Here is a 19,798-nt window from a genome sequence, read left to right on the forward strand (position 1 = left end):
AGATAAAATTTAACTATATTTTAATGTATTCATTTGTTCTATATGACTCGAGGCTACTAAGGAGAATCATGATTAGTCTATTTAAAATCGGTGGAATGGAAAATGATATTTTAATACCATGTTTGATACAAATTTTTAATATTGAAAATGAAAATATCTTATTCAATACATTTCATATTCTCATCCGGAGGGTTTTTATAACCACCAAATAAAGTGGATTTTCTCTATCTCCAATGATCTTTCTCTCCTTCTTACTTTTTATCTTTTCATTTTATTTGTTTTTCTTCTTTCTTGATATTGTTTAATTTATATAGTTTTTATAAATATGTTAAATTAGATTTATAATTGACATATATAATTAATTTTATTATTAATAATGCTATTATAACATTTTATCATATCATTATGAATTAATATGAAAAATCATAATCTTTAAAAAACATATGAATAGGCATAATTGCTTAAATCTCTTTTTATTGGTAAACATACATTGACATAATAAATTATTTATTAAAAATATAATATTTCAAGAAAACATTAATCAATTAACTAATAATAAAATCAGTAAATTTTGTTCAAATAAACAATATTGCACACTTGAACTTCTAGTTTTAATTAAACAATTAGTTAATTAACTCTTTAATTAACAAAATTATTGGAAAAAAAAAAAAAGAAAATAGATATTTAAATTAATTATCAATATTTTTAATAAAAAATTTGATAATATAAATGTACAATATAAAAAATTTAATAGATAATAAATATATTAAACTTGAGGATGACCGGGTAAATTTAATTAAATTTCAATGGCTTGAAATTCATTTAATAATCGAAGGTAGTAAAAATAGATTAACAAGCAAAAATTAATTATTGAAATTAATTAATTGTTTACTTCATAATTACATAAAAAAACATAATACATTGTTAGACATTCTATTATCATTTCCATACACATCAATTCTCATACATAACCAAATCATCCGAATATCTTATTCTCCAGCATCTACTTAAATCTCTTACAAGGCCAACCCTCGACAGTACTCTCACTGGACAATGCTGTAAGTCGAATAGAAGTCCAAGGTTTCAAATGATAAATACATTTGCTTGCAACATCCAGTAGATAGCGAACTTTTTGGTTGAAACAAAACGATCCCTTGGCTATAAATAACTCAAAACTATTGAGAGGAGTCATGAATCATTTTTTGTACGAGTTTGGTTGTTTTCTTTTGTCCTTACTCCTTGTCTTGCAATTATTGTGGTTGTAGTTTGCTTGGTCCTTGAACTCAACGGTGAAATTCCCTTCTTTCAGATTGTTTTTTTTTTAATGCCTCTTCCAAGACTTCAACAAATTCACAATCAATTAATTGGAATGGAAGAGATCAAAGAGCAACCAATTTCACAATCATGTCAGATTTAAACGATGGTAACTTTTGGCAGTACAAGCAAACAGTAATGCTATAAACCATAAAAGCAGGGGAAAACAGAACTAGCATAAAACCACTCTTTAGAATATATATATATATATAGAACTATACAAGTAACAAGTTCGAAATAGATTATTCCCACAGCTACAGTCTGAATACTTTCAACCCCCACTCCAACAGAACAAGAAGTTCCATTCCATGATACCTAAATCTGCATCAACGCAGGCTACAAAATTTGTAGAATTCCTATATTGGCTGGACCAGCTACAGGCAAAAAGGTAAAAATCCCCTATATACACAAACAAGAGACAACGAGAAATTGCCAGCCACTACAATCAACGAAGTTTATTTTGAGCAACTGCTTGGCACAACTCATCCTCGTAAAACAACACCCGGTTTGAGGCCAAGGATTTGCAGAGAGGTTTTGATAGAACAGATGGAACCATGCATCTTGGAGGAAAAGCTGATTCTTGAAAGAGAACAGCAGCAACCTGCCTCATCTCTGAAACTTTGAGACGAGATGGGGGACGAGGACCATGTCTTGGTGCTTTTGGAGTGTGAGGGCTTGGCAATAACAACCCTTTGCCCTCTCCCTTACTGTAAATCAATGTTTGAAGTCAGATCAATAGGACAAGACAAGATTACAAAATGGTGTTTCAAAAATACCATTATTCATTCAAAAGTTGAAACTTGCGATATTAAGATTACTCTTTATAAGCGTGTTTCAAAACTACCCTTGGAATCAAGCTACATTAGAATGTTCAAGGAAAATTGGAACTTTAATCTGTGTGGTAGTGATTTGGAATGAAAGCTGGAACAGAAACACAACCACACATATTCCAAGCCCAAATTTCCATCCAAAGTTCTAACAGGTTCCTACCCAAAGTAGTTTATCTTTTAAAGTAATAATTAGAGGTGTTTTGTAGCTTATCCCTAACATAAAGATGCCAAACAAACGAAATATTTAAATCAATACTAACTTAACAAAGGGCCAGTGTTCAGTAGGTCGAGGGGTGGTTGTTCTCAACATCTCCTGCCTGGACCGATCTGGAGTTGTGTAATTGAAGTGGAATTGCCTAGCCAGCAAAACCTGAGAGAAACAAAGATAATCAACCTCCAAAAGTTGTGGTACATTTGAAGCAGACAGACAAAAACTTACAGCCTTTCTGATCCGTTGAGAGACATGGAATACAGCCCTCAGTTGGTCGTGGTGTAAATGGCAAAGTATTTTCACCTTGAAGTTATAAATTGAAAACATCAGAACATCAGCAGCCAAACAACGCAGATAATTAATATCCATTAATACTGCAAATTACCATTACGTGTAAGATCATGTTCAAAGAGTATAGACACAGATACATCAGCAAATATCCAGTTTAGATCAACATGAGTGCATCAAATTTCTATGCCGTGAAACATGTCCTTAAAAGTTCAAACTTTGGCTTTGTCGGTTTGTAATTAAGAAGTATACAGCTAGAGTTTTAGCTAAAGTTGCTGAACACCATCATCTCTAAACAAAAAGGTTTTGGCCATTTACTAAAAGTAGGTCAAGTTGCCAGCCTCCACATGTTGGGAACAAACAGACACACACACACACACAAAAGTAGGTCATGAGTACTCTTTTCTCATAATATCCTCACAAAATGAAAAGGCTCGCAACAAAGTTTTTTCTTCTCATTAAAACAAGAAACACCTGCTAGACACTAGAGAAAAAACCATTGAAAATTCCACCTAAAAACGCCATCGTCCAGTAAATAAACAAGCATTTCACAATTGACAGCTCAAATAACAAGCTATCGTGGGGATCTCTATAAGCCGGCCTCCCTCATAGCACAAAAATAATGCAACCTAAAGAAGATTCATACAATTTGAAAAGAAACAGAAAATATTCAACTTTATGCATTTGATGTAGCTTTAAGATAAAGACAGTTTCCTCAATGAAACAGAAAAGAATGAGATGTATAATAATAATAATAATACCAATAGATCCATAGGTAGAGATTCCAGCCGTGACTCTGATTCACAGTCTTCAACCCGAGGAGTTCTTGGAGTACTAATATGGCTTATATGCATCACCAATTTCACGGGTGACAACATCAAAGGACTTCTATCAGAAACCTTATCCTCAAGCACCACATTCCTCTTAGTTTTCCCAGCATCCAACACAGCCACCCTTTTCCTTCCAAGATCAGTACAAGATTTAGCGACCGAGCCCTTGCTGCACCGCAGCTGCGCCAAAGCACCCGGCTTCAAATACTTCCCACCAGACCCCTTCGACCGTCTTCTCCGCTTCAATTTCTTCGGCTCCCTATCACTCGTAAAAACCTTCCCCATCCCTTCCTTAACGTCCCCAATTTACAGCAACCAAAATCGTCTTTTTCTAGTACTCCAATAAACCCTCAACATCAATAATTAAAACCAACCCAACAACAGAACCTGCCACATATAAAATTCAAATGCTTCCGATTTCATTAGCCACCAAAGAAACTGAAAACCCAAGAAGAGAAAATGACTTCTTGAGCATTCAAGAACGAATGAAAGAATAAAAACCCTCGGAAAGGTGGTGAAAAGCAACCCTAAACCCCTTAAAACATCAAGGCTATTACAAATTTATATAAAAAAAAAAAAAAAAAAAAAAAAAAAAAAAGAACACTCAAGAAACGCCGCAGCAAGAATCGAGATGGAACAAAAACAAAACAGAGAAAAGGGAATAAATGAAATCAAAACAAACCTCGGAATCGAGAGACTTCAGGAAAAATTCCTCGAAATGCGCAGAACGAAACGAGAGAGAGAGAGAGAGAGGGGAAGGGAGGGAAAATAGGGACGAGAAGAGAAAGAGGGGCTAGGGTTTCATCTTTATTTGAATTTCACGAAAGTGCCCGCCAAAATTTTTATTTTTTTGCTATGCCACAGTTTTGGAAGAGAACAAAAAACTGCAGAACACGTGTCGTGTAATTATTGGTTCTCGGCTATACGACGTGTAAGAGTGGGCCATGAGAAATGGCGGTAATTGCGTTGCTTAGATATAGAAAGTATGTGATTTTTTTTTTTGGGGGGTTTATTTTTAAAAATTAGGTGTGGGAGGGAAAACCAAAATATACTTTATGCAATTTGGAGGGAAATTAACATTTAACATAAAGTTTTTTTCCCTCATTCAATGCTTTATTTCATCTTTTTTATTTCATTGACTTGATCAATTTAATTAATAAATGTTAGTTCAGTTGGTTCATAATTCAATGGTGGAATTTTCTAATCAGTTTTAGTCCTACGTTTTCCATTAAAACAATGCTTCAAATTTTCAATATTTTTAACTTGACGAAGTAGTTTCACAACATGCATAAATTATACGATTCGATCTCTACCTCTAAATTTCAATGAAATATATCAAATTAGCATGATTCGATTGGTATAAAGATGTACTATCAATTTCTAGTTCTATGGTCTAATTCTTTCACCTCTCATATCATCAAAGAAAAATTTTCAATTAAATAATATTATCAGCTTAAATACAGCTTATTTTTTATGTATTCGAATATTTGAGTGCATTCTAGTCTATATTCATTGGATGTAGTATAGATTGTACCTAAATATTGTCATTTAACTTATATTAAGTTATTTATTCATTGGGTTTGTCTTTTAAAGTATTAAAATTATTTTCACTTTCCAAAGAGAATTGTAAAATAAGTTGTAGAGTGCATTGTTTTGATTGGACCAAAATATCCTTGGGTGGAAGTAATGGACAATAAAAATATCAAAGGGTAAAATTGTGAATGTGGGGTTTTGAGGCATGGACATAGGAAGCGGACCAAAGGGCTGTGAATGGGGAAATTTCATGTGAGATATTAATATTTAGAGAAGTACAAATAAACCCATTCATGCCGCGTGAATCACTCGTGAGTTGGAGCTTTCTCTCAGGCTAAGTTCGAGGGCATTACCGTCCAAGTCAATTTCACTCGAATAACATGATGAAAAATATTAATTAATTGAATCTCTAACATCCTTTAAATTTTATTATCGTCATTTTCACCTTTTTCAAATAAACATTTTAAATTTTAATTAAATTTCAAAAACTATAATAAGTATTAAAAAAAAAAAAAAAACTAATAAACTCATACATAGATTTCGTGTTTGTAAATGTATTTTTAAGAAATTAAATATGAAACAATTACAAATGTTGTGACATAAACTTTTAGTCGTGCGGTTAATTTCATATCTATATAAGATTTAACAAGTGTTTAATAGGACTTATGTGTGTATATATGTGTATATAATGTGTTTTTAAAATCTCGTATCTCCAGATTTTCGGTTTTGTGTTTAACATGTCATTGACATATTCAACTATTTTTAAAAATATCATGCTAAAGATGAAATTGTAAGTTTATGATATGTTTTGACATAAATTCATTTTTGTATATAGTAAATATAAATCGATAAATTTTTAAGAATTTCAAATATATGCATAAACCATTTGACATGATTGTGAAAGATCGTAGACTAACTAAACATTCCTTTAAAATTAAGAGAATACGAAATTAAAATTTTATGATCAAATAAACATAAATTGTAAACATCGTGAGACTATACTGCTCGTTTAATCAAAAACGTGTATTTTAGTATATATCAAAATTAATCATTTGTGCATTTTTTTCTCCTTTCAAATGCTCAGCAAGAATATTAATTTGATTATTTGGAAATTTTTTACATATCTTTTAAACTTAGATCTTAAGTACTTTTAATGTGATTTTCTACGCTTTTGTATTTGAGTTAAATGAATTATTGAAATCTTAGAGGATGAAAAAGTTTACACTGAAAAGCCTAAACATGACGAACTAAATTATAAAGTTTAAAATACTAAAAAAAATCATAAACAAAAACATTGAGATCTTAACGACAATATTGAATATTTAGCAATGGTAAATAAAAAGTAACAAGTTAAAAGAAAATATAAACATTTTACATTACAAAATTATTAAAAATGTTTTCAAATATAACAAAATACCATGTCTATTAGTGACAGACATGATTGATAAACAATAATATTTTAGTGGTTCAAATAAAAAATTAATTATGTGTAATAGTAGTAAAAAAAATGAAACGGAAATTAAAAATGAAAAAAATAAAAATAAAAACAGAGCATTGGATTCTAAATTGTGGAGTGGGAGTGAGATTTGAAATCCACGCAATGAAATATTGTTTGGTTGCACGAAATACATTTTAATAATGTCTGTTCAACAAAAGTCAAATCATTCAAACACATTTGTGACATACTTTATTAATGGATATTCATTTGCACGTGTGCTTCTTCCACTCCTCACGTGCTGTCGCGCCCTTAGGATCATGTGTCACGTGATTTTTAAAATTATTATTATATATATATTTTTTATTTGGCTAGATTACGAAAAGTACTTTTGAATTTTGCACCCTGTTTGTGTGGAGGATCCTATGTTAAGGGGAGATATCTCGCGTTTATAACGTATATAAGTTCGTCCTGTTGTTACTAATTGGTTTTTAAATTAAAATTTATATTTATCTAAGAAGAATAGATGTATCTGAGGGTACACTTGAATTTATATTTATCTAAGAACAATAGATGCATTTGAGGGTACACTCGTACTTGTGCAGTTCATCTAAGTACGCAATCACAAATTGCTACATGACAATTTTTTTTTTTTTTTTATACATGTTCTTACCCATTGTGATAGAAGAAGATACAATGAAACAGTTGCACTACAACCAAGTATTACTATCTATCAAACAATTTAAACTATAATTGTGTTATTTTGAAAGTTGCAGTTGTATGATAAGTCTTTTTATAAGTTATTTAGAGCTACTGTTGCAACATCGATCTATTGAAAATTTGAATAAAATTTGACACATTTAATTGGTATGGTGATGTTTGAGTTTCAATTTTTGTTTCAAGTTAATGTCACACTATCACATGTCTCGATTTTCATTAAACACATTGATGAGTATCCACTATAATATTAGTGTTTGTATGTACAATTTGTGTGATTCTATGCCTTTGCGAATATCAAGTTATTGATTTTAGAACCATCTATATATATTGTAATAGTTAGTTAATAAATGCGAAGTTAAATAACATGTAATCACAATAGGGGCAATATAGTCACAAACTTGCAAAAGTGTATCGAGCAATATAGTCACAAACTTGCAAAAGTGTATCGATTAAAATCTCAAATTACAAAATGCATCAATCTTATAGATTGATATATGAATCGATTTTAAACCATCGATTAATGATTTTTAACTATTTTCACTTGATGTTGTATAAACATGACCTAAAATAAGGTAAACAAAAATATACTCTCAAAATCCTAACAAGTGGGAAAAAAAACCAATAAATAAAAATAATAAAAAAATCACACAGTATTTTACAATCAAGTAAATAAACTAGAGGATGACATAAACGTTAAAAAAAGAAAAAAAAAAAAAAAGAAAAAAAAAAAGGCCACTTGTATCAATGAAAAACAAGCACTACCCATTTGGGTTCTTATTTATAATGTTATGCTAATAACTGTAGAAGGAACGTGACAGAAATGTGAAAATGATGTATTAGTGAAAATAGAATTATGGTCTAAATGGATTATTTAAAATTAGTACAATAGTTAACTTATGAAACGTTTGTAGCACTGAGTTGGTTATTAAAATCAAAAGACTATAATAGTTATTGTTTGGAGTGCAGACTTAGTTTGTGTTTGGGATGTAAACTACTCTTGTCTTGACAAAAAATAGTAGACACGGTAGCAATTAATAAAAAAGAGAATGAGTAAAAAATATTAAATATGGTAACAATGAGGTTTTGAAATAGTATTTATTATATTTAATTATATATCATAAATAATCGTATACACTATTATTATATTTGATATCTCGTGAGTTATAATAACTGTCTATAGTTGGTGCCCTTGACCGTCCCTAGAGTTGCGATATAAACTACACGATGATTGATTCATTTCACTTGCACTGAGCCACAATGGCTGGGCTGAGCGTGTCCATCTGGGGAAAAATATGGGCCGCTGTTAGTTTTTGAGCTCAGCAAATGGGCCATTACCGAAGAAGCCCAACAATCTGTCGCTGGGCTAGAAGGTAAATTTCGGGCCTATCAATTGAAACTTTTCGTGAATGACGTTGGTGTTGGAATGGTTTTGGATTTTTTTCCTTTCTTTTCTTTTTGAGTAGTGGCTTTGAAGGTCGGTTGCCATTGAAGTGATTGAGAACATGTTTTTAAAATCAAATTGAAACTTGTTTTTACTTGAATATATAAAAATTACATTTAAAAGTATAAAATAAGATATTAAATTAATATTAAACCATTTAATATGTATTTTATAATGATTTTAAATTTTTTTTAAAAAAAATCGTTTCTTACAATATTCTACATACGAGTTTGAATTATTAGCTAATTACTAAAGATAAATTTAGAGCGAAAATAGCCCATTTTCAAAAGGAAAAAAAAACTTACACTAAATTAATCACATCGTAGGATCTCATTTATGGTTTCAGAAACCAAATGCCATTGTTTAACTGTGACTAAGGATAATACAAAAAATTATGAAACCCATCTATATGATTTTACTAAAATCGTTATCTAAGGTTAAATAAAAACTGTAACTTTTATTTTACTCTAGTTTTAAAACCGCGGCCTATATCTCAACAGGAGTGTGGTTTAGTTTAGCAATTAACTTATCATCTCAAATTTGATGCATGTCACTTTTTACATAATTTATTAAAGAAAAATATCAATTTATACTCTCAAATTTTAAGGGACTGTTTTGGATAATAACTATTATAAAACTATAATAATCATCTATTGCTACATCAAATACTTTTTGTAGTCTCCAATTAGCTACAATCAACACTATTTCAAAATTATTATTTGCTACAGTTTTTACTATTTTATATTCATCATTTTTTTTATTATTTGCTACGATATTTACTATTTCGTTTTCAAACTAAAATAGTTTAACATCAAACACATATTATTATAACTGAAACTAAAATAATCTACACTCTAAACACAAATTATTATAACTTATGACTATAATAACCAATTTCTTGTCCTAGACACAGTCTAAGGGTTATATTGTACCAATTTAAACATTGAAATTTTGTAAGTATACCAATTTATACTTTCCATTATATTATGTTTGAAAAAATCTCGTATAAGATGTATAATCGTATCAATTAAACTCGTAAACTCTTGTAAATAAATCAATGTAGGTTCTTATTTATGATTTCATCTCAGAATCATCCATGCAGTTACTATAATCATCTATTTTGTAAAGCTGACATTTGAAAATTTTCAAAAATAATGATGATAAATTGTTTAAATTGATTGGTTTATGGTAATCTATGATTTTAACCGACTCAAATTATAAGTCTAATATTTTAATCGATACATACAATTTTAAACTTTAGAAGTTTAAATTGATATTTATTCATTTATCTATTAATAAATATGAGGTTTTTTAATCAATATAATACATGTAACAAAGATTCTGAAGCATACTTAAAAGGTAAAATCATTATTTTGAGGTGTTTAAAAATAGCACTAAAGAGAAAAGGTTGACTAATTTTTTTGTTTGTTCTTGTTGTTTGCATGAACTAGCTACACTTTGCAGCTTAAACAAATGTGTTTATTATTATTATTATTTATTATTTTAAAGTTAAACCATTAGTTTTTGCAACTTTTTCAGTGCAAGCCAAGTTATAGATGTTTGAACCAAACTCCACTCACATGTAGTTTTAAATTTGTTTCCTAGTGGAAATTCTAGTCATTAACCACCATTTTTTCCATTGACCCCCCTTTAAAATATTCTCAATATAAAATATATATCTATTTATTTCCATTTGTCTTAGTAAGAGTATTTGAAAAATTAATTAATATGATTGGTGGAAATAGCATACCATCACATTATGGAATAAGATTTTTTTTTTTTCCAAATAATGAATCTAAAAGTTATTATCAATGTAACTACATTAATTCGTCTCTCTCTTTATAAATTGAACCAAAAAAAGTATTAAACCTTACACGGAGGCCATAATTCACATTTTGATTATTTGAAAGTATATATATTTGAATATTAATTTAACCATTTATTTTCATAGTTAAGATATGCAACCTCGTTAATGTTTTGTCTTCTAAATCATGTAAGATCGAGAGTAAATACTTTAAATGATATAAACATATATATAAATACGAGGATCTCTTATTTTATTTATGAAAATTTAGTATATTCTAATTACTTGACAACTACATGATCTTAGAAGTTAGGAACTACAATGACCCATAATAAATTTATTAATATTGTTATACCCTTTCCTTGCACCTAAGAGATAGTGATGGGAATATTCTAAAAGGAAAAAAAAATGGAAGAAAGAAAAAGGAGATAGTGATGGGATATATATATGCACAAAAATATTGGATAGGTGTCAATTTTTTGACAAATATAACTTTAATTTATCTTAAAATATTATAATACATTTAAAATAATTTTGGTATAATTTAGTTTAGATATCGAATATATTTGGCAGGTATAGTAATAAAAAAATGTGAAATTATATTCAAAAAATAAATTATTGAATAATATTTTAATAGTTATTGAAATCATAATAAATAAAGTATGAGGAACAAACATCAATTATAAATGATTTGTTTGATAAATATAATTTGGTGTTAAAAACAATATGGACATACCAATTATAATTTTTGGTTAGTTCAACAAAAACCAAATTTTGACAGCTATAATTTAATGGCAACAACAACAATAATAAATAAATAAATAAATAAAAAAGTCACGGGGTAAGGGAACTAAAATGGGTCCTATTCGGTTCCATCTCTCAATCTCCTTCATTGTCTATCCTTTGTGATTTTGACATTTTTCTATTTTTGTTATTAAATAATCTAATTGTGAACGAGAAAAAAAAAAAAAAAAAAAAAACTAGAATAAAGATCAAGAAACAAAGAATCTTTATGGAACAATAATTAAATGTTAAGGTTTTTTTTTTATTATTATTAAATATATGTTGTAAAAATTAATTTCACATATATATACACACTATCAATGTGGGATATTAGAGGATATTTTATATTTATTTATAAAAGTATACAAGTGGTAAGTTGATTAACTATAATGATCAACTTTTGACAAACGAAAAAAAGAAACATACAAATCGCTATTTAATTACGCCAACCACCAAAATAGGAAAATGAAAGACCAAAAAAAAAGAAAATGCACACCAAAGGCCTACCAATTTCATCAATTGCATTATGCACCTCGATAAAATTTTGACAATAATTGTTGACTAGATTTACAATCTTCGTACATCATATTGAACTACTAAAGAGGGGTAATTGAGAGAAAGTATAAATTTGAAGCCCCTAATAATAATTTAGGCTTCTAACAGTTTGATAGACCACTCTCCAATAGAATTTTCGAAGTCGATATCTATAGGAGATACAATGTAATCATGAACCACCGACCTCACACTCCTTCTCACGATTTCAAGAAACATCAAAATTAATCTTCCATTCGTTTGAATAATAACGAAAGACTACAAAATATGATTTGACGAGCTAACCGTCCAAAACTAAAATGCTCAACTTAAATATAGAAAAAAAAAAAAAAAAAAAAAAAACATATGAACATTTATTAATATCGTGGTTGAAATTATAATATAATGATTATAGTTTTTTAAAAAAATGAATAAATAAAATGTATAGTTGGAATTGTTTAGAAGTGGATTCTACGAATGGAATGGAATCGAAACCCACATGAGCCGCATATCCAAACACATCCTATCCCTATCCGAAAATCACGGCTCCCTTTTTGGCCTCCTTAATTTCCAACACCAAACAGATCTGTTATAAAATAAAAATGAAAAAAAGAAAAAAGAAAAAAGAAAAAAATCTTCAACTAAAGCTATCAATTACTTGATTTTCGAGCTTTTTTTTTTTATTTATTATTATTTAGATTTTAATTTTCAGTCAATGAATCTAGTGCTAGCTCCATTCTTTTTACTTTATAGGCCAACTCAATTTGATATATAGTTTTTCAAAGTCAATATAAGGATAGAGATCTATAAAATATATAAGCTAAATTATTTTTAACAAGTAATTTTAGAGTACTTTATGTTTGTGAAATCTTCATGGTAAGAACGCATAAATGACAAAACATTATAGTCATAAATATTCGTGGATGAATTATAGGTCATATAAGTAAATAAAAATCTATCGAGTTGAGTAGATTAATAGAAAGTTGAAGGGTAGCTGGTGAGATAGACTAATAAGAGAGTGATCGAGGATAAGGGACTAGGTGGACAATAATGATCGACGCCAAATAGATCACATAATATAATATGTAGTATAATCTATTTAGGTTTTTATTTAGAATAGTTATGAGAACGAGCTCTCGAAGTAGATTTAATCAACGACTATAGAAAGAAGTACCAATTTTGTTTTTCATTGTCCTTAACAAAGTATGGTTCTAATCTATGTAATTTCTTATTAAAAAAAAAAAAAAAAAAAAAAGATGAGTGTAGTTTTTATGTTTGCATTAAGATCATCTTGATATTTGTTTTATTTATTTTAATTTTTAGGTTAAAATATCAAATTGGTCTTTATACAAGTTTGCTCAATTTTAGTCATATACTTTTAATTGTCTAATTTTAATTAATGTATTTTAAATAAATCTTAAATTTAGTCTCTATTAGTAGTTTATTATTGATTTTCAAAAAAAAAATCTTTTTACTATAAATTTTGAAGATTATTATCATTGTTTATCAAAATTTAATAAATATTAATTTCGCAAAATTTAAAATTTATTTAAAAATACATAAATTAAAATTAAATAAGCTCCATATAAAATATATGGTGTTTATAAAAAATATTGCACATAAAAACACCTGAGTTTTTGTTTCACATATGTTGAGCATGGAAATAAGTAGTTAAAATAATAATAATAATAACTTAAAGTGGTAACTGATATTATAATATGTTTATACATTATAGATAAACTAAAGATTAGTTTTAGAATTAAATATTAAGTTGAACGATACGTGGGGTAAGAAATTTATGTGTGTTGTGTTAAGCACAAATTTGCTTGTAACCAAATATTTAATGATTACTACTAAGAATGATGGCCATATATATAGATAGCTATCACTTTCAAATAAAACTAAAATTGAATAGATGTCAACTTTATATTAATTTGAAGAAACAACATGCACGATAACCATAAGTAAAAAAAGCAAAGTCTCTTAATTATCGTTGATAAAGTATTTTTCTTTATTTTTCACAACCACTTTATTAAAGTAAATCCTCCGTTTGATTTGGGGCAAAAAAAAAGCTCATAAAGTATTTGATTCATATCTCTCTTAGTTATCCCACTTCACAATAATTGATTATTATCATAGTCCAAACTCCAATATATCTACCTATTAAAAAGACATAACAATATTAAATTTTGACTTTTTTTTTTTTCAAAAAAAAATATTATACTACATTAATGAGAACGCAACTTATAGCTTATTAATAATAATAACAAAAAAGTTACCGATTGATGTCAAAGTTATAGTTTAAAAAATAATAATAATAATTAAAATATGTTCAAATTGGCTCAACACAATTATATTAGTTGAATTGAAAATAGTTAAGATTGTAGTGCAAGTGAAATCGAACAAATGAGTTGTGCTCCGGTTAATGACATTACTATGCTAATAGTAGACAATCTCATTAAAAACATATCTTTCAAAATGTAGACGCCTTTTCTTGTTGATAATATGATTTTCGTGGTTTGGGTTAAGGCCACATTTACCCCGATGAAAACATAATGATGTGAAAAATGGGTCATATTTAATTACATTTGGTGTTATTTACAGTTGTATTGATACATGGGTCTACTTCCAAATATGTAATAAAAAATGTATACTGATTGACGAGCGGAGTGTGTTCAATCCAATTACGTTTAAAAATTACGTCGTATCATTACCATTACCATTATTGTTGTTGAAAATGTCCTAAAACTCGCAGTTTGTAAACATTAAACATATTATATTCACAATAAAATTATTGTTGAAATTTCTATCGATAAATGTGTTATTGTATTGCACCCTTTTATAAATCCAATAAACTAACTCATGGCTATAATATGAATGCTTGAACTCTATATACAGAATAAAAGAGAATCAAGTTTTAGTATATGCCCAAAAAATGTCTATAAGTATATTAATAGAGTTGGGTATCTTATCTTGGGGACACTATAGATGCGGTCTTATTTGTATATTGATACAAATGACGTGATCCCAAAATCGTTCACATAGAGACATGCAAGTAGGGGCATCATATGCAGAAGACGTTTACATAAGACCGAACTACGAAATAGTCACTTTCCTTTATGATGATCGCTTACTGTTAAAACTAACTATTTCAATTCGATGACCTAAGGTAACTCGATCTTAATTGAGCTAACTATGAACTCCTATTTATTCAAGATTATCTTTTAATCTGCATAAGTGAGAGTGGTTCAACATCATGCTCAATAAGCCTCTCATTTTAGGGGTGAGGTCAGATAGATAGCTGGGGATATAGTCCTGTAAGAAAGAATTCACTCCCACCTATCTTAAGGTTAGCAGATAGATTGTTCCCTTAAGTACTGACTTTTGGCCTTGAACAAAGGGGTCATGCCGTCTCAGAGAGGGATATGGTTTATTGGTTGGACCATAAACAAATTGTTCGATAGAGGATCAGTGGAGACTTAAGAAGCAAGATGTATTACAGGGGTAAGACGGTAATTTCGACCTAGTTGTAAATACGAACGACCTGTGAACATAAATATATCTATGGTGAGGAGAGTGCAACTACTGAGCTATAGTGGTATGTCTCGATAGTCAACGAATCGTGGTTAATTCGGTTTAAAGAGTTCAGCCAATTCATCTCAAATTGTTGGAGCTCGTGATCTGTAGGTCTATTAGGTCCCTCTACTAGCTTAGAATAACGTGTTGAGATAATTTGTAATGTTCGAACTCAATTAGGGTTTGGATTTTTATTGATATAATCGATGTTTAAACAATGAATTAAATGTTACGATTTTAGAGAGTTGACAATATTTAATTATGATTTAAATATTCGATTAGGTGTCTTATTAATTTAATATTTGATATTAAATTACTTTTATTAAATTGGTTTGATTATTTTTTCTAAATTAATTTATTGAAAATTTGGATTTTTTAAATTTAAAATCATGAAATTAATTGGATTAAATTTGGATGTATGATTTTTAAAATTATAAAATTGATTTAATTAAAACTGGTTTTTAAAACCATGATTTAATTTAAAAAAAAAAATAAATCAATTTTACGAAAAAATGGATAATGGGTTAATCCCACTTTTTTCCAATGAAGAACACCTCATGCCACTAATTTGGAAATGGAAAATGAAGTGGCTTCTTCTTGTTTCATCCATCTGCATGATCAACTTCTATTTATTGAAGTCACTGGTCTGAATTTTTTGGTGACGAAACTGAAACTCTAAGATTCACAAAAGTTGAAAAACTATTTTTATGTCTTTCTCCAAACCCTATAAAAATCACTTCAAATTCTCCTCGATTTAAAGATCACACTTCAATCTAAGACCGGAGGATAGTAGAGAAGGCTTTGGTAGTGGTCTACTGTTGAGATTGGAGAAGAAATTGTAGAAGAATCACGCAAAATGAAGTATTTTGATGGAAACTACAAAGGTATTCTATAAACCCTATTTCTGGTTGTTTTTTTTTTAGTGAACATGCATGCCTTTCCTTCAAATTTGATGTAGTTATAGTGCTTAGATTCTTAATTATGTCCATATGTTGAATGTCAACCTCATCAACTGTTACTGTTCCAAAGGAAAAATTATGAATTTTGACACATTTAATGTTACTGTTTGACCCTCAAATGTAACAGTAACGGCAATGGTAACAGTAAATGTGACAAAATTCACATTTTTAAGTAAACACAATAAAAAAATAATCTAATTACATTTACAATTTAGGCTCATTATAATTGGTTCATCAATGAAATAACATTACAATAATGCTAATTTTTATTGCGGTTTAGTAAATGTGATCTAAATTTTGTAATATAGTTAAACTTCTCAAATTATAATTAAATTATTAATTTTTATCCATTCGAAAAGTTCACACATTTTCTCAGGATTTTCTTTTCTTTTTTTTTTTTTGGAAAAAAAAACTAACCTCGAAACTTAACAAGGTCAACTAATTCTATCTAAATATAAGATTGGCTCATAGACACATAATTAATATGGAAAGATGTGGGGACAGTAAAAATCGTATGTCGTTAAAGAATAAAGACTAAATTGAAACATGAAAAATTATAAATTCTAAATTGAAACAAAGTAAAAATGGTTGAGTATCTCCACCATCTCGAGCTCACGTCAAAGAGACTTGAATTGGAACATTAAAAGCCATTAGGTCAAGAGTCAAAGTTTATTATGGGGTCAACGTAATAAATCAATGCTAATTTGAATATTGGTTCCGTTTAATTACATTTAGTGTTGTTTATTCGTGTTATGTACTTGTATTGATATTGAAGGTCTAATTCTAGATTTGTAATTAAAAAATGTAAACTGATTGACGAGTGGAAGATGTTCAATCCACGAAAATTACGTCGATATCGTTGATGATGCCATTATTATTACTGTTAATTATGAATTTGTTACATTTACTATCATCGTTACTATTTGATCTTAAACATCAGTAAACGTAACAGATTCACAGTTTTAAGTAAACTCGATCCAAATCAATCAAATTACGTTTGCGATTGTGACCCATTATGATTAATCTATTAATAGAATTCCATTACCACCACAACTTTAATCAAGTAGAACAAAATCAAAAGGGTGAGTGAACTAGCTTTGATGGTGAACAAAGACAAAAACAAGATTTAACTTGACCATGGTTAAAAAGTGGGCAGCAGCAAGGGAGAGGGAGAGGGATTAAAATGATGGTGGGCATGTGATGCGCCATTAGTGGCAGAGTCAGTGGTTGGTTTGTTTGGGTTGCCGCATCATCATCATAAAAAGCATAAGCGAATGTCCCATTAACAATAACAACTCATTAACCCCTAATTATTCTCTCTACAACATGCTTCTTGCAGCCACATAGTATTAACATATATTAAATTCAACCAACGCATTAACCATATTTGGGATTATAATTATATTTAATATTATCTAATACATCTCATGGATGGATACCATATTTGCAATCGACTACATACGTTTGAATTCACGGTTTGTTTCTTTCAATAAAAAAAAGACAAATTACATTTTTTATCTTTAAATTTTTACCTTGTGTCATTTGAAACTTTTTAGTCTCTCAAATTTGAATTATAATTTTAAATAATTCATAGATCTAATTAATCATTAGTTGACTCAAGATTATCAATTACTGTTAAATGTTGATGTATATTTAATTACCTGCCAATTTTTACTCTAAAATGAGACGAATAAGAAATTTTAGGAAGAAAGAAAAGCAAACCTTTTTATTTTTTAGTGGACATACAATTAGAAATCACCCATCTTTTGCCTTATGAGAAAAAGCCAATTCATTTTCTAAATCTGGTTGAATCAATTAAAATTTGAGTTGACAGTTACGCTCTATTTAATAACTATTTAGTTTCTGAAAATTAAATAATAATCATTTATTCTATCTCTAAATGTTTTGATATGTGATCTATTTTTTTTTATTAATATTTAAAAAAATTAAGTCAAATTTTAAATATTGAAAAAAAATAGTTTTTAAAATTTTATTTTTTTCTAGAATTTCTTTAAAAAATTAAAGAAAGATGTAAACTATCATGAGAAATTGAAATTAAATAGATTTAATTCCTAAAAATAAAAAATAAATAATTATTATCAAATAGGGCTATATTTTTCATCTGTTATTTTGCTCCTTTATTTTTCTTTAACTTTAGTTAATTCTAAATTGATATTAAATAAAATCAAGTGAAGGATAGCTACAGAGTATGGTAGATTGAAAAACTGAACCGATCGATCAAAATCGATTAAAATGAAGTCGAACAGTCGATAATTAGCAAATTTTGATCGGAGTCGGTTTAGGAATTTTTGAACCAACCCTCAAGTCGGTCGGTGGAGATGGTTTGTCGAGACCCGACCAACCCAACTGAAACTCATATACATATTACTATTTGATATTTAATATATTAAACATAGAACTTCACACGTAGAGTTGTACTTGACTTTATGTTGTAATTTATAATTTGATTGTATGTGTCATGTGATATTTGTGATGTAACGTACACTCTCGGTTTTCACAGTTTTGTTTTCAAATATATGTATCATGTGCTTCTTTAAACAATCAAGCCAACACAATCCCAAACAATAGACATTTTAAATATTAAGAGTTGTCAAATCAAATCGTATCAATATTTTATTTTTAATACCTCTATTTCATTACATTGGTATATTAAATTTTGAATAGCAATCACAAATTAAGTGATAAAACTAAACAAGATTGACAGGATAATATTTAATCCAAATTAACTAAATTCATAGGAAGAAAAAGGAAAGTTAACACAATAAATTTTCACATGGTTGAAACTTGAAGGAAACATGAATAGGAAAAATGAAAGTTTTTTTTAGACATGAAAATAAAATAATTGAAGGTTAAATTGACTCTATTTCTTATTTTATTTGACTTCAACTTTTATAAATCTTTAAATTAGATTTTCTAAACCTAGTTTTTAATTAGTTGACTTTTGATAATTAATTTAATTTGTATTAGAATATTGCTATTTATTATGATAATGAATTATAACTAAATATAACTAACTACTAAATGATAAATAATTACAACATTTTTCTAAGTAAATAAAAAATAAAATAAAAAAAATTGACCAAACTGACTGATCGGACGTGTTTTTGCTCAGTCTACGATCTAAATGGTTTGATTAGGTTCATAATCGATTATGATCGGTTCGACATCGGTCTGATCGAAAAATCGACCCCGATCAATTGATGATCACCCTTAGTTACGAATCACCTTTCACTAAAAATAACTATTTCACCATTATGAAAATTATTTTTTAGAAAAAGAATTATGAAATTTAAATTGAAATTAAATTTAAACGTAATTTCATAATTAACCAAAGAAAAAAAATGAAATGAATTAAATAAAGAGAAAAAATGACAACTAACAAATAATTTTGGTGAGAAAGTGTTTAAACATAATGGGTACATGCCCACCCCTATTCCATGCCTATTTTAACCCTAAATTTAGTAACTGGAAGGTCCACTTCCAGCCTGTAAATAATAATAATAAAAAATAATAAAAACCCTT

The 19,798-nt window shown here is 28.4% G+C and overlaps 1 protein-coding gene across 2 annotated transcripts; it reads right to left on the minus strand.

Annotated features, from left to right (window-relative positions):
* Nucleotides 1–1,487: 1,487 nt before the first annotated feature.
* Nucleotides 1,488–4,341, minus strand: FBS4 (F-box family protein). 2 transcript variants are annotated; one of them, XM_039047668.2, is made up of 5 exons: nucleotides 4,156–4,341; nucleotides 3,405–3,860; nucleotides 2,584–2,658; nucleotides 2,405–2,514; nucleotides 1,488–2,021 (listed from the first exon to the last, which is right to left on the minus strand). In XM_039047668.2, exons 2-5 carry the CDS (start codon nucleotides 3,756–3,758, stop codon nucleotides 1,760–1,762), a joined length of 801 nt encoding a protein of 266 aa, XP_038903596.1. In that variant the 5' UTR covers nucleotides 3,759–3,860; nucleotides 4,156–4,341; the 3' UTR covers nucleotides 1,488–1,759. The 2 variants fall into 2 exon arrangements, with proteins under 2 accessions (XP_038903596.1, XP_090162701.1); XM_090306575.1 differs by lacking the exon at nucleotides 4,156–4,341 and having other exon boundaries at nucleotides 3,405–4,057.
* Between the last annotated feature and the right edge of the window lie 15,457 nt (nucleotides 4,342–19,798).

This window comes from Benincasa hispida, chromosome 11 (assembly GCF_027475165.1).
Source record: "Benincasa hispida cultivar pf3 chromosome 11, pf3_genome.v1.1, whole genome shotgun sequence".
NCBI classification, from domain to species: Eukaryota; Viridiplantae; Streptophyta; class Magnoliopsida; order Cucurbitales; family Cucurbitaceae; genus Benincasa; species Benincasa hispida.

Excerpts from the sequence above, each read along its gene's own strand:
- FBS4 (XM_039047668.2), bottom strand. The coding sequence starts at position 3,758 with ATGGGGAAGGTTTTTACGAGTGATAGGGAGCCGAAGAAATTGAAGCGG. Across the intron at positions 2,515-2,583 it reads CTCAACGGATCAGAAAGGCT|GTTTTGCTGGCTAGGCAATT; the intron begins GTAAGTTTTTGT and ends TGTTTCTCTCAG. Across the intron at positions 2,022-2,404 it reads GAACACTGGCCCTTTGTTAA|TAAGGGAGAGGGCAAAGGGT; the intron begins GTTAGTATTGAT and ends ATTGATTTACAG.